General features: G+C 40.6%; 1 protein-coding gene across 7 annotated transcripts in view; it reads left to right on the top strand.

Annotated features, from left to right (window-relative positions):
* LOC139766161 (sodium channel protein 1 brain-like) overlaps nt 1-16,314 on the top strand; it is a 940,735-nt gene that overhangs the window by 782,157 nt on the left and 142,264 nt on the right. For all 7 annotated transcript variants that reach the window (XM_071694448.1, XM_071694434.1, XM_071694479.1 and 4 more), the window contains one exon: nt 6,941-7,112. In XM_071694448.1, coding sequence (XP_071550549.1) covers nt 6,941-7,112 — 172 coding nt within the window. The remainder of the gene's footprint in view (nt 1-6,940; nt 7,113-16,314) is intronic.

Here is a 16,314-nt window from a genome sequence, read left to right as displayed (position 1 = left end):
ATGTGTGGAAATAAAAAGAGCGTGGTTGAGAGAGCAGAAGAGGATGTTTTGAAATGGCTTGGGCACATGGAGAGAATGAGTGAGGAAAGATTGACCAAGAGGATATATGTGTCGGAGGTGGAGGGAACGAGAAGTGGGAGACCAAATTGGAGGTGGAAAGATGGAGTGAAAAAGATTTTGTGTGATCGGGGCCTGAACATGCAGGAGGGTGAAAGGAGGGCAAGGAATAGAGTGAATTGGATCGATGTGGTATACCGGGGTTGACGTGCTGTCAGTGGATTGAATCAGGGCATGTGAAGCGTCTGGAAAGCTGTGTAGGTATGTATATTTGCGTGTGTGGACGTATGTATATACATGTGTATGGGGGTGGGTTGGGCCATTTCTTTCGTCTGTTTCCTTGCGCTACCTCGCAAACGTGGGAGACAGCGGCAAAAAAAAAAAAAAAAAAAAAAGGATGCCAACAGTCCTGATACAGAGGATATAGTTTGGGTTCAGACATCCCTTCAACATTCCTAAGTTTTGTATGGGGGAAGATGACAGGAAGAAAATGGAATAATTGAGTGTTCAAATAATTGGGACTATGACTGTAAGTTTAGGGTTACAATAGATGGTATCTGAAAGAGCAAGTGAATGCTCGTATGTCTGGAGGAGGAAAAACTACACTGTAAGTAAAACTTTCTGTGAATTTGGTGGTTGTAAGTAAAGTCAGTGGAGAAAGGCATAACAGATATCTGTTATTCACTTAGTCATAAGTATAGACTGAGAAGGAACCAGAAGTGAAGGGACTGAGTAGAGACACTAGTGTGTAGCTGAAGTGATACTGTGTATGAGAGAGATGGAGAGATGAGTGAAGAGCTTGAGTCCCATGTTGCGTGGGTGACTCTGTTGCACCTGTGAGAGGTAACATAATGGCGACATACGAAGAACAAGTAGAGCAAGTTGAGGAAAGGAGAGGGAGGGAGGCAGAAAGGCTGACAATGAAAAAAGAAATTGAGAAAAGATTGGAAAAATTGTCCTTAGAATAAATGAAAAAGATTGGAAAAATGGTCCTTAGAATAAATGAGACAGGAGCAGAGAATACATGGCATAAAGGGTAAATGGAAGTGACTCATAAAATTTCCAGAGGCAAAATGGTTATCTTTGAATTATTCCATTACCTTCAGAACAAAATCCTTGGAGAGAATATTAACAAAATTAAGCAGAACATTCCAAATACAATCATATGACCCTAGAGTTACATTATTAAAAAGAGGTTGTCTTATCAAAACACTTGTTGCACAGCAGATGCATAGTTGATAGTGATAATAAGGTCACCAGGAAACATGTGTGATTGATTACTATCAGAGAAAACTAATTGAGAAGATAGGAATTGCTTGGCAGTGAATCATGAAACATATTGAAAAATTTTTACACTTTAAACTGTTATCGTGTCAACAGGGATCTTTTGGATTATCGTACTCATTGGTCATGACTTTACCTAGTCATCACTCACATCTTTGTTTGGATGTGAATTTCCTTTGGCTCCAAGAAGACTCTTGGTTTGCTAACATCAGATTTAGTATACCCTTCAAACTTTATACCTAAGTAAGGTGGAAATGATCACACTGGATGACAGTAGAATTTTACTTTTATAAGTATGTATTTTAACATAGGTACATGAACCTAAAACAGACTGAACATAAATGCTATTTACATGTTTACCCAGGTAACTGGAGAGAACTTATCAATACTTGACTATAGATTAACATGGGAAAGCTAAAGTGTACCTTGGTTAACTTGCACCCAGAACCACTTGTACAAAATTTGAATCCATATTAGACATAAAACTAGTGACTTTAATGGGAATTGATGTTATTATCTTATGAGAAGATTTATGATGAATTAAACTGATAATTCTAATCAAAGTAAATCAAAGAATTGAATATGTTGTAGACAGGAATGAAATGACACTGCTCCAGTGTCCTCTTGGCTGGCCACTTACCCAGAGGGACATATCTGTCATAGGTACTGTTACAGGAGTAGGTTCAGAGTTGTTCATCACCTGCTGAATGTCCCCAATGTATGGCCTTAGAACAACAGGCACATATTATGACTTTAGGCATTAAGATTGAAGCCAATACCAAATCTGGATCACTGTCAACAGACAGAAACAAAACTGTTTCACATAGTTTCAAGAGATACATGTTTCTAGGAAACAAATAGTGAAATGTTTGTTGAATGATCTCTTTATGAGCCCAATTAAATGGATCAAAATGAGGCTAGAGATTGTCCATAAAGAATCAGAAGAGAAATGGGATGAGAATGGGTGTTGTGTGTGTGACACATTCCACATCTTTTGAACAAACATTTTCAAAGGGTTTCCACTGAGCCACCACAGTAGAACAAAGCCAGAGTTAAATTAGGCATGTTTGTATACCACCCTGGGGGGGGGGGAGAGAGAAAAGTAATAAAAGTGGTGTATACAAATTCTGACCAGTACTGAGATATTAAACCAGGACTTAAAATCCTGTGTGGGAGCTTTCCACCTTCTCTATCATCAGTGCGTAAATTTGTGGTTTTAGAGAAAACGACCATCATAGTTCATTGTCCGCATAATGTATTGCATACAAAATACTGGGTGTGTATATGTACCTTTGGATGTGGAGACTGTATGAGGTAAGAATGAAATGAAGCTTTTCTGGAGGAAATTGAATGACTGTAAAAATGGAAAAATGGTTTTTGAGAATGAGAGAAATGTAGTTGTATTGGGTAATATGAATGCGGACTGAATGTCCGCATAATGTATTGCATACAAAATACTGGGTGTGTGTGTGTACCTTTGGATGTGGAGACTGTATGAGGTAAGAATGAAATGAAGCTTTTCTGGAGGAAATTGAATATCTGTAAAAATGGTTTTTGAGAATGAGAGAAATATAGTTGTATTGGGTAATATGAATGCAAAAGTGGGATGTAGTGGAATTGGTGAGATAGTTGGTAAATGGGGAATGTCTGGAGTAAATGAGAATGGAAGCAATCTTGTGGATATTTGTGCTGAGAGAGGTTTATTCCTTGCAAACACCTTTTTCAGCACAAGATGATCCAGAGATATACATGGATGAGGAATGATGGAAGGGTGGAACAAAAGGCTATGATTGACTATGTGACAGTGGATGAAAGATTGAGAAAGGCTGTGCTGGATGCTAGAGTCATGAGGATTCTTTGGAGACTTGCCAGTTCACGGTTCTTGTGGACATGAGAATCAGGGAGAAGTGGAGGTATGGTGTAAGGAAGAATAGAGAGGTAAAAGTGTTGGCAAGTGAGAAGATGAATCATGAGAAATACAGGGGGGGTGGTTATGAAAGCAAAGTAACTGAAAGCTTAGATGGAAATGCAGTGAATATAGAAATGCAGTCATGTGTGAATGAGGTGTTCAAAATGTTTGGAGAAATACTAGTAAAGGTTGTAGAATCATTAATTAGATACAAGATAGTGAGTTACAGGAATAAAAAGGGCAAAGCATGGTGGACAGAAGTAATTAGAAATGCTGTGAAATAGAAGGAAAAGGCATGTGGTAGATTGCTCAGTAGGAATGTACCAGTGGAAGTTCAGCAAAGGAGGGAAGAATACAAAATATGTAAGCTGAATGTTAAGAAGCTGATAGAGGAAAACAAAGAAAGAGTAGATGAAGATTTTGAAAGAAAGTTTAGTGAAAAGTTTTGGTTTAATGAGAAACTATACTGGAAGGAGGTGAAAAAGGAAAGAGGTGGATGTAACAGTGAAATGTTGATATGAGATGTAAGGAAGAGGAACTGCTAAATCAAAAGGAGGAAGTGAGAGGAAGATGGAAAGATTAATTTGCAAAACTGATGAATGTGGGAGAAGGAGAGACAGCAATTGCTACATTCATAGGTATGGAGGAGGGATGGAAGAGGATACAAGTGCAGGTGCTATAGCAAGGGCAATAATGAGGCTGAGGGTAGGAAAGGCACTTGGAGTTGATAGGATTATGGCTGAAATGCTGAAGTATGAAGGAGAAAGTGTGATAATCAGAGTGGATGCATCTTATATGTAATTTGCATGGAAACAAGGTTGTGCCTGAGGATTGGAAGAAAGCTGTTGTTGTTCCTTTATTCAAAGGATCAGGTGCGAAGGATGTATGTAGTCGTTATTGGGAAATAAGTCTGTTAAGTATACCAGGAAAAGTGTATGCAAGAATATTAATTGTCAGAGTGATGGAAGTGACTGAATGCAGGATAAGTGAAGAGCAAGGGAGTTTTAGGAAAGGTATGGAATGTATGGGTCAGATTTTTATAGTAAAAGTGACCGTGGAAAAGTATTTAGTGAAAGATAAGAAGTTCTATGCAGCTTTTCTGGGTTTGGAGAAAGCATATGACAGTCGAGTGGAATGCTTTGTGGGATGTGCTAAGGATATATGGTATAGGGAGACAACTGTTGTATGGTGTAAAAGCCTTCTATGAAGGAGCAAATGCATGTGTAAGAGCGGATGGAGAGCTGACCAAAAGTTTTGGGATACATGTAGGTGTGAGGCAGGGCTGTGTGATGCCACTGTGGCTTTTTGATATATATATATATATATGGATGGAGTGATAAGAGAGATGAAAGAAAAACAAGGGAAGAGGTGTGCAGAGATGGAGTGTGGTGGTGAAATATGGTGGCTAGTGGCAAGCCTGTTTGCAGATGATACTGTGTTGTTTGTGGAGTGTGAAAAGGAGTTGCAGAGGGTTGTAAGTGTGTTTTATGATGCAGGCGTATATTGAAGGTAAACACAAGTAAAGGTAAAGTCATGGTGTTTGAAAGGAAATGGAGTGCAAGTATAGATTTTGTAAAACCTTATAGAGAGAAAGAAGAAAGTGTACTAAATTGTGCTGTGGATATAGGGGAGAGAGAGAGAGAGAGAGAGAGAGAGAGAGAGAGAGAGAGAGAGAGAGAGAGAGAGAGAGAGAGAGAAGTGAAGGAATTTAAGTATCTGGGTGCTGGAAGGAGAGATAAGGGAGAGAGCAGTACAGGGTAGAAGAGTCTTTGGGTCCCTTAATAGAATAATGAAGGGTAGAGGTGTAAGTATGGAAGTGAAGAGATGATTAAAAGACAGCATAGTCCTTCCAACCCTGACCCATGCAGCTGAGACATGGACATGGAATGAAGTCAAGAAGCCAGGCTGTGGAAATGAGCTATTTGAGAAGAGCATGTATTATGACTATAGAATGAAGAAATAAATAAAAGGGTGTATGAGAGATGTAATATGGCAAGAATGCAAAGAGAATTAATTGTGGAGTGGTAGAGTGGGTGAAACGTAATACTTTGAGGTGGTTGGGCATGTGGAAAGAATGCAAGACTGGAATTTTACAAGGAGTTTATGATAGTACAATTAAAGGAGTTGATGTGAGTGGAAGACAACCTTTGACATGGGCAAATAGGGTGGAGGAATGCTGGAGGGAGAGAAACAGAGAAAGAATGCATGGCATGGTGTTTTCAAGGGAGGCATATAAGTACAGGGATAAGTGGAGCCTCTTTTGCCATAGACACCCCTTGATAGGGGTTCCCAGAGGGAATGGGTGTCAGAGATTTAGATGGCATATAAGTACAGGGATAAGTGGAGCCTCTTTTGCCATAGACACCCCTTGATAGGGGTTCCCAGAGGGAATGGGTGTCAGAGATTTAGATAGATAAAAACAAAACTGCTTCATATTGGTTCAAGAGATACATGTTTATAGGAAACAAAAAGTAAAATGTTCGTTGAATTATCTCTTTATGAGTCTGAGTAAATGAATCAGAATGAGGCTAGAGATTGTCCATAAAGAATCAGAAGAGAGATGGGAGGAGAATGGATGTTGTGTGTGTAACATACTTCACTTGAACAAACATTTTCAAATGGTTCCTGCTGAGCCACCACAGTGGAACAAAGTCAGAGTTAAATTAGGCATGTTTGTATACCACCCTTTGGGGAAGAAAAGTAATAGTGATGTATACAAATTCTGACCAGTACTGAGATACTAACCCAGGACTTAAAATCCTGTGTGGGAGCTTCCCACCTTCTTTATCATAAGTAAGTAAATTTGTGGTTTGGGAGAAAGTAACCATCATAGTTCATTGTCCACATAATGTATTGCATACAAAATGCTGGGTGATTTGTTATTCGTGACTCACTTTGAAGTTCCAAAAGTGAGTGGAATAATAAGCCCAATTAGAATATATTCACACATTGTTCCATCAACTATATGAAGGAGTTTGTCCTTCATCCTGAGCTGAGAGAGGTATCCTTGCTGTGATTTGTGGATGATAAGTATTTGATCATACAAGCCGACTCATCTTCACTGATGAACAGTAGTAGGTACTCACCCAGTGCACAGCTTTTTTTTTTTTTTCATGGTGGATGAACAAAGTTCAGAAATTTTTGTTAGATGATACTTTTCTCATTTCTGAAACCTGATGCAGATCACAGGACAAGTAATTTGAGTAATTTCACTTTAAGTGTGCAACAACACACGATGCATGAGCTTATACTCTCACAAGATACACCTAGCCAGAGTACATGTGGTCGTCACAGGATCGTTGTGTCTGTTACTGAGTGACCCAGCTGCACACTATAATCACTGTATTTCCCAGTGTAAATTTTGTGGTAATATACATTAGCACAAAGAATGATGTATGTATATCAATTCATGGTTAAATGATGTCAATGTACTAAGAATTTTCTTGGACACATCACAGATTTTAGATGTTCTTAGATGTTTTATAATATTGTGTAGACTCAGGTCTAAGCTGCTCAGGAAGTGATCAAATAAATCAGTTCTCCATAAAGAATTAGCAACTAACAACAGATCTTAGAGAAAGATATTTTTTTGTATTGATGGATCCATTCTGGTTCATGTTACCTTGTGATTTTAGTGCAAGAAGTGTGGTAACTTTCACAATGATGTGGCTAATGATTTTATCTTTACAGGCATCGGCGAGAGTTGGAAAAGAAGAATTTACTCCTGGAAGAGGCACAGACACAAACCTCCTCTCCAGGAGGATCATCTATACGATCAGGTTTCAAGAAGGTATCGAACCTGTTGCAAGTTGTTCCGATGCCTATGAGTGTGCCTCGCCGAAGGTCCGTCACAGTCCTCCAGGTGAGTAAGCATGAAGGCCATAGTATTAAGCAAAAGCCAGCATTGTCTCTCTTGGTGCCTATTACCAAGAGCCATGTCATACCTTGTCGTTGATGTAGTGTTGCAAAACAATGCAGATATTATCCCTTCTAGGGGTAAACTGAATATTCGAGCAATTAAGCATGGACCTTCAAGGGGTCACACAACTGATTCAGGATAAGGGAAATAACTAAAACCAGGGGGACCAGAGCCCTGAATGCCCCGAGTGCCCAGTCTGCCCTTGACCCTTTCCACGGGATATTAATAACCATCACTTGGTGTGACTCATTCAAGGGAATTTAGACCACAGGTAAAAGGTTGGTAAACTTGGTGATCATTTGTTTACAAATGTTAGGTCTAAAATTTTACCGCCCATTATGTAAAAGTAACACACAATTTAAGCAAATTAACATGACCTCCTCATCACCTATGTAACTGATCAGAACACAGGTAAAAGAAAATCCTACTTTGGATGACCAATTTCCAAAGTATGTTAGATTCCTTTTTTCTTTCTCTTATTATGGACAAGGTACCATAGCAGGTTTTTCTCTTCCTCAAAAATTTATAAATACTTCTCCTTGTCTCTTTTTCCTTTCATTAACCTCTCTGTATTCCAAATAAGACCCATCTTTGATGTGGACTTTTCATGACTGGACCCTCCAACATGAAAAAAAAGAAAATCATCCCTGAAAGAGGGCTCCCCAGGTGTGACAGTGTCTTACTACACTTCTTAAGAAGACATCATATATGGTAGCTTCCTCCCTAACACACCTCTGTGATAATTTCATGATACAGTCTACATATCCTGAACAAGAGAAGGCTGTGAAAGTAGTTCCCTTATATAAGGCTAGAAGTCCACTGCATGTGATCACCTTTGGCCATACCTCCTGCTCTTCATAAAATCCTTGAGAGTATGATATTTTGCCAGTACAGCACCTTTATATGTATATATGTATGAAGAAAATCACAACATACGTGTGACTTCATAAGCACAGAAACACCACTATGAAAAGAAAGCACAAGAATCTTTAGTCCTTTAGTGTATTACCACATCTTCAGAGGACTAGTTACAGAGAAAAAACAGATACAGTAGACGTGATGTATACAGAACCAGAGGAAGCGTGGAATGGGATCAATAGACCTTGTAATTAGTGAGAGTTGAGGTTGGTACAAGGTTCTGCTTGACCCACCCTCAACCTGACCTCAACCTGACATGTGGATGACTTCACTTGGGCAGAACAGGCAGAAGGTCGACTCAAGAACAGTCAATAAAACATTTTAAAATTTTCTCTTCAATACATGGACCTAATTGTGCATGCCTTTGACTGATATCCATTACATTATTATCATGGTTTTTAATAATGCTGGATTCTGTCATATTTTTTTCATCATTATCCTGACACAACAATAACCTTGACTTTTTTCCAGTCAACTGAGTAATCATTTTCACTAAGATGCACAGACAAGTCATTGGGCTGCTGGCCAGTACATATATTTATGCTCTTTTATTCTAGTATCCAATCCCTTGCCTGTTTCACTGATGTTGCAATCTCTGTGTGGAATTTGTTAGATACAATCACTGACTGCAACAGGAGAATTCTTGAGTTGTATACCTTTAACATTGCAATTGCTTTTAATACAACATGAACATTAAATTTTTTCCGTAATGAAATACTCTATTCCTCTTTCACTAGTAAGTCTTATAGAGGGGACAAGACCATTAAGCTTTTTTTTTCATACATATTCACCATTTCCCGCATTAGCGAGGTTGCATTAAGATTAGAGGACTGATCCTTGGAGGGAATATCCTCATTTGGCCCCCTTCTCTGTTGCTTCTTCTGGAAAATTTAAAAAACGGGAGGGGAAGATTTCCAGCCCCTCACTCTGTCCCCTTTTAGGCACCTTATGTGGATGATGTTTTATGTCTCAAGATCCATTTATTCTAGAGGAAATTTTAACTTGACGTAGAGAAAATTGTCAGTTGTTCTTGAGTTGTGTTTAGTAAGTCAACCTTTTGCTCACTTTTACCTAAGGTCATCTGGGAAATGTCAGGTTGAGGGTGGGTCATGCACACGATTGTGCCAAACCTCTTCTCTCAATAATTACATGGTCACTTGACCCTATTACATGTTTCTTCCAGTTCTGTATAAATATCCTCTATTGTATACGTTTTCTTTCTGCAACTATTCTCCAAAGATGTGGTAATACATGAAAGAGCTCAGGTTTCTCATGTTACTGCATCTACACACACATGAATATCCCTGGGGATAGGGGAGAAAGAATACTTCCCACGCATTTCTCACATGTCGTAGAAGGCAACTAAAGGGGACGTGAGCGGGGGGCTGAAAACACTCCCCTCCTTGTATTTTTACTTTCTAAAAGGGGAAACTGAAGGAGTCACGCGAGGAGTGCTCATCCTCCTCGAAGGCTCAGATTGGGATGTCTAAATGTGTGCGGATGTAACCAAGATGAGAAAAAAGGAGAGATAGGTAGTATGTTTGAGGAAAGGAAACTGGATGTTTTGGCTCTGAGTGAAACGAAGCTCAAGGGTAAAGGGGAAGAGTAGTTTAGGAATGTCTTGGGAGTAAAGTCAAGGGTTAGCGAGAGGACAAGAGCAAGGGAAGGAGTAGCACTACTCCTGAAACAGGAGTGGTGGGAGTATGTGAAAGAGTGTAAGAGAGTAAACTCTAGATTGATATGGGTAAAACTGAAAGTGGATGGAGAGAGATTGGTGATAATTGGTGCATATACACCTGGGCATGAGAAGAAAGATCATGATAGGCAAGTGTTTTGGGAGCAGCTGAGTGAGTGTGTTAGTAGTTTTGATGCACGAGACCAGGTTATAGTGATGGGTGATTTGAATGCAAAGGTGAGTAATATGGCAGTTGAGGGAATAATTGGTGTACATGGGGTGCTCAGTGTTGTAAATAGAAATGGTGAAGAGCTTGTAGATTTATGTACTGAAAAAGGACTGGTGATTGGGAATACCTGGTTTCAAAAGAGATATACATAAGTATACGTATGCAAGTAGGAGAGATTGCCAGAGAGTGTTATTGGATTACGTGTTAATTGATAGGCGTGCAAAAGAGAGACTTTTGGATGTTAATGTGCTGAGAGGTGCAACTGGAGGGATGTCTGATCATTATCTTGTGGAGGCGAAGGTGAAAATTTGTAGAGGTTCTCAGAAAAGAAGAGAGAAAGTTGGGTTGAAGAGAGTGGTGAGAGTAAGTGAGCTTGGGAAGGAGACTTTTGTGAGGAAGTACCAGGAGAGACTGAGTACAGAATGGAAAAGGTGAGAACAAAGGAGGTAAGGAGAGTGGGGGAGGAATGGGATGTATTTAGGGAAGCAGTGATGGCTTCCGCAAAAGATGCATGTGGCATGAGAAGCGTAGGAGGTGGGCAGGTTAGAAAGTTTAGTGAGTGGTGGGATGAAGAATTAAGATTATTAGTGAAAGAGAGGGGAGAGGCATTTGGACGATTTTTGCAGGGAAATAATGCAAATGAGTGGGAGATGTATAAAAGAAAGAGGCAGGAGGTCAAGAGAAAGGTGCAAGAGGTGAAAAAGAGGGCAAATGAGAGTTGGGGTGAGATAGTATCATTAAATTTTAGGGAGAATAAAAAGATGTTTTGAGAGGAGGTAAATAAAGTGCATAAGACAAGGGAACAAATGGGAACTTCAGTGAAGAAGGCTAATAGGGAGGTGATAACAAGTAGTGGTGATGTGAGAAGATGCAGTGAGTATTTTGAAGGTTTGTTGAATTTGTTTGATAATAGAGTGGCAGATATAGGGTGTTTTGGTCGAGGTGGTGTGCAAAGTGAGAGGGTTAGGGAGAATGATTTGGTAAACAGAGAAGAGGTAGTAAAAGCCTTGCGGAAGATGAAAGCCGGCAAGGCAGCGGGTTTGAATGGTATTGCAGTGGAATTTATCAAAAAAGGGGGTGACTGTATTGTTGACTGGTTGGTAAGGTTATTTAATAATGTATGTATGACTCATGGTGAGGTGCCTGAGGATTGGAGGAATGCTTACATAGTGCCATCGTACAAAGGCAAAGGGGATAAGAGTGAGTGCTCAAATTACAGAGGTATAAGTTTGTTGAGTATTCCTGGGAAATTATATGGGAGGGTATTGATTAAGAGGGTGAAGGCATGTACAGAGCATAAGATTGGGGAAGAGCAGTGTGGTTTCAGAAGTGGTAGAGGATGTGTGGATCAGGTGTTTGCTTTGAAGAATGTATGTGAGAAATACTAAAAAAAAGCATATGGATTTGTTTGTAGCATTTATGGATCTGGAGAAGGCATATGATAGAGTTGATAGAGATGCTCTGTGGAAGGTATTAAGAATATATGGTGTAGGGGCAAGTTGTTAGAAGCAGTGAAAAGTTTTTATCGAGGATGCAAGGCATGTGAACGTGTAGGAAGAGAGGAAAGTGATTGGTTCTCAGTGAATGTTGGTTTGTGGCAGGGGTGTGTGATGTCTCCATGGTTGTTTAATTTGTTTATGGATGGGGTTGTTAGGGAGGTGAATGCAAGAGTTTTGGAAAGAGGGGCAAGTATGCAGTTTGTTGTGGATGAGAGAGTTTGGGAAGTGAGTCAGTTGTTGTTCGCTGATGATACAGTGCTGGTGGCTGATTTGTGTCAGAAACTGCAGAACTGGACTGAGTTTGGTAAAGTGTGTGAAAGAAGAAAGCTGAGAGTAAATGTGAATAAGAGCAAGGTTATTAGGTACAGTAGGGTTGAGGGACAAGTCAATTGGTAGGTAAGCTTGAATGGAGAAAAACTGGAGGAAGTGAAGTGTTTTAGATATCTGGGAGTGGATCTGGCAGCGGATGGAACCATGGAAGCGAAGTGAATCATAGGGTGGAGAGGGGATGAAAGTTCTGGGAGCATTGAAGAATGTGTGGAAGTCGAGAACATTGTCTCAGAAAGCAAGAATGGGTATGTTTGAAGGAATAGTGGTTCTAACAATGTTATATGTTTGCAAGGTATGGGCTATAGATAGAGTTGTGTGGAGGAGGGTGGATGTGCTGGAAATGAGATGTTTGAGGACAACGTGTGGTGTGAGGTGGTTTGATCGAGTAAGTAATGTAAGGGTAAGAGAGATGTGTGGTAGTAAAAAGAGTGTGGTTGAGAGAGCAGAAGAGGGTGTTTTGAAATGGTTTGGTCACATGGAGAGAATGAGTGAGGAAAGATTGACCAAGAGGATATATGTGTTAGAGGTGGAGGGAATGAGGAAAAGTGGGAGACCAAATTGGAGGTGGAAAGATGGAGTAAAAAAGATTTTGAGTAATCGGGGCCTGAACATGCAGGAGGGTGAAAGGTGTGCAAGGAATAGAGTGAATTGGAAAGATGTGGTATACTGGGGTCAATGTGCTGTCAATGGATTGAACTAGGGCATTTGAAGCGTCTGGGGCCTGGATGTGGAAAGGGAGCTGTGGTTTCAGTGCATTATACATGACAGCTAGAGACTGAGTGTGAACGAATGTGGCCTATGTTGTCGTTTCCTGGCGCTACCTTGCACACATGCTGGGGAAGGGGGTTGTTATTTAATGTGTGGCGGGGTGGTGATGGGAATGAATAAAGGCAGACAGTATGAATTATGTACATGTATATATATGTATATGTCTGTGTGTGTATATATATGTATATGTTGAGATGTATAGGTATGTATATTTGTGTGTGTGGACATGTATGTATATGCATGTGTATGTGAGTGGGTTGGGCCATTCTTTAGCCTGTTTCCTTGCGCTACCTCGCTAACGCGGGAGACAGCGACAAAGCCAAATAAAATAAATGAAAATTATTATACTTGATTACCATTTACCACATCAGCGAGATAGCACCGGGAAACGGATGAAGAAAGACCCATCCACTCATATACACACATATATACATACAAGCACATATATGCACAATAGATATACCTATCAACACATATATATACACATGCATATGCATATATACACATGTACATATTCATACTTGCTTGTCTTCATCCATTCACCATTTCCCATGTTAACAAGGTAGTGTCAAAAACAAAGGACTGAGCTTTACAGATAAATCCTCACTTGGCCCCCTTCTCTGTTCCTTCTCTTGGAAAAGTAAAAACTGGAGGGGAGGATTTTCAGTGCCCCGCTTCAACCCCTCTTAGTTACCTTTTATGACATACAGGGAATATGTGGGAAGTATTGTTTCTCCCATGTCCCCAGGGATGATGTATATATACAGGTTTTTTTATTGTACTTGATCACTGTTTCCCACATCAGTGAGGTAGCACCAGGAAACAGACAAAGAAAGACCCATCCAGTGATATACACACGTATATGTACAGACACATTCATATACATAGACAGGTACATATCAACATATACACATATACATACACATACACAGACAATACATATTTACACTTATATATGTATATATGAGTATTTTGAAGGTTTATTGAATGCTTGATGATAGAGTGGCAGATGGAGGGTGTTTTAGTCGAGGTGGTGTGCGAAGTGAAAAGGGTCAGGGAGAATGGTTTGGTAAGCAGAGAAGAGGTAGTGAAAGCTTTGCAAAAGATGAAAGTGAGCAAGGCAGCGGGTTTGGATAGTACTGCAGTGGAATTTATTAAAAAAGGGGGTGACTGTGTTGTTGACTGGTTGGTGAGGATATTCATTGTATGTATGGCTCATGGTGAAGTGCCTGAGGATTGGTGGAATGCATGCATAGTGCCATTGTACAAATGCAAAGGGGATGAAGGTGAGTGTTCAAATTACAGAGGTATAAGTTTGTTGAGTATTCCTGGGAAATCATATGGGAGGGTATTGATTGAGAGGGTGAAGGCATGTTTAGAGCATCAGATTGGGAAAGAGCAGTGTGGTTTCAGAAGTGGTAGAGGATGTGTGGATCAGGTGTTTGCTCTGAATAATGTATGTGAGAAACACTTAGGAAAACAAATGGATTTGTGTGAAGCATATATGGATCTGGAGAAGGCATATGATAGAGTTGATAGAGATGCTCTGTGGAAGGTATTAAGAATATATGGTGTGGGAGGTAAGTTGCTAGAAGCAGTGAAAAGTTTTTATCAAGAATGTAAGGCATGTGTACGAGTAGGAAGAGAGGAAAGTGATTGGTTCCCAGTGAATGTTGATTTGCGACAGGGGTGCGTGATGTCTCTATGGTTGTTTAATTTGTTTATGGATGGGGTTGTTAGGGAGGTGAATGCAAGAGTTTTGGAAAGAGGGGCAAGTATGCAGTCTGTTGTGAAAGAGAGGGCTTGGGAAATGAGTCAATTGTTGTTCGCTGATGACACAGTGCTGGTGGCTGATTCGGGTGAGAAATTGCATAAGTTGGTGACTGATTTGGTAAAGTGCATGAAAGAACAAAATTGAGAGTAAATGTGAATAAGAGCAAGGTTATTAGGTTCAGTAGGGTTGAGGGACAAGGCAGTTGGGAGGTAAGTTTGAATGGAAAAAACTGGAGGAAGTGAAGTGTTTAAGATATCTGGGAGTGGATTTAGCAGCGGATGGAACCATGGAAGCAGAAATAAGTCACAGGTTGGGGGAGGGGGCGAAAGTTCTGGGAGCATTGAACAATGTGTGGGAGGTGAGAACATTATCTCAGAGAGCAAAAATGGGTATATTTGAAGGAATAGTGGTTCCAACAATGTTATATGGTTGTGAGGCTTGGGCTATACATAGGGTTGCGCGGAGAAGGGTGGATGTGTTGGAAATGAGGTGTTTGAGGACAATAAGTGGTGTGAGGTGGTTTGATTTAGTAAGTAATTAAAGGGTAAGAGAGATGTGTGGTGATAAAAAGAGTGTAGTTGAGAGAGCAGAAGAGAGTGTATTGAAATGGTTTGGTCACATATAGAGAATGAGTGAGGAAAGATTGACAAAGAGGTTATGTGTGTCAGAGGTGGAGGGAAGAAGTGGGAGATCAAATCAGGGGTGGAAGGATGGAGTGAAAAAAATTTTGAGCGATCGGGGCCTGAACATATAGGAGGGTGAAAGGCGTGCAAGGAATAGAGTGAATTGGAAGGATGTGGTATACCGGGGTCGACATGCTGTCAGTGTATTGAACCAAGGTATGTGAAGCATCTGAGGTAAACCATGGAAAATTTTGTGGGGCTTGGATGTGTGAAATGTATAGATATATATATATATATATGCGTGTGTGGGCATGTATGTATATACATGTGTATGTTGGTGGGTTAAGCCATTCTTTCATCTGATTCCTTGCGCTACCTCGCTAATGCTGGAGACAACGGCAAAGTATAATAAGAAATATAATGATATATATATATATATATATATATATATATATATATATATATATATATGTGGTGTGGGGTGGTTTGATTGAGTAAGTGATAATAGGGTGGGAGAGATGTGTGGTGATGGGGGGAGTGTGGTTGAGAGAGCAGGGGAGGGTGTTTTGAGGTGGTTCGGTCGCGTGGGGAGGGTGAGTGAGGAGAGATTGACCAGGGGGATGTGTGTGTCCGGGGGGGGGGGGGGGGGGGGGGGGGGGGGGGATTGGGGGTGGAAGGATGGAGTGAGGGGGGTTTTGGGTGATCGGCGCCTGGGCATGGTGGGGGGCGTGCGGGGAGTGGAGTGTTGTGGTGTGCCGGGGCCGGCGTGCTGTCGGTGGGTTGAGCCAAGGCGTGTGGGGTAAACTATGGAAAGTTCTGTGGGGCCTGGGTGTGGAAAGGGAGCTGTGGTTTCGGTGCATTATTACATGACAGCTAGAGACTGAGTGTGAACGAATGGGGCCTTTGTTGTCTTTTCCTAGCACTACCTTGCACACATGAGGGGGGAGGGAGTTGTTATTACATGTGTGGTGGGGTGGCGATAGGAATAAATAAAGGCAGACAGTATGAATTAGGTACATGTGTATATATGTATATGTCTGTGTGTGTATATATATGTGTACATTGAGATGTATAGGTATGTATATTTGCATGTGTGGACATGTATGTATATACATGTGTATGGGGGTGGGTTGGGCCATTTCTTTCGTCTGTTTCCTTGCACTACCTCGCAAACGCGGGAGACAGCGACAAAGCAAATAAAAAAAAAATCTTTATTATATTTTATTTTGCTTTGTCGCTGTCTCCCGCATTTGCGGGGTAGTGCAAGGAAACAGACGAAAGAAATGGCCCAACCCACCCCATACACATGTATATACACACACGTCCACA

Source organism: Panulirus ornatus, chromosome 4 (genome assembly GCF_036320965.1).
Source record: "Panulirus ornatus isolate Po-2019 chromosome 4, ASM3632096v1, whole genome shotgun sequence".
Classification (NCBI taxonomy): Eukaryota; Metazoa; Arthropoda; class Malacostraca; order Decapoda; family Palinuridae; genus Panulirus; species Panulirus ornatus.
Note: the sequence above shows the minus strand (reverse complement) of the source record. Positions and strands in the feature narration are given on the sequence as shown.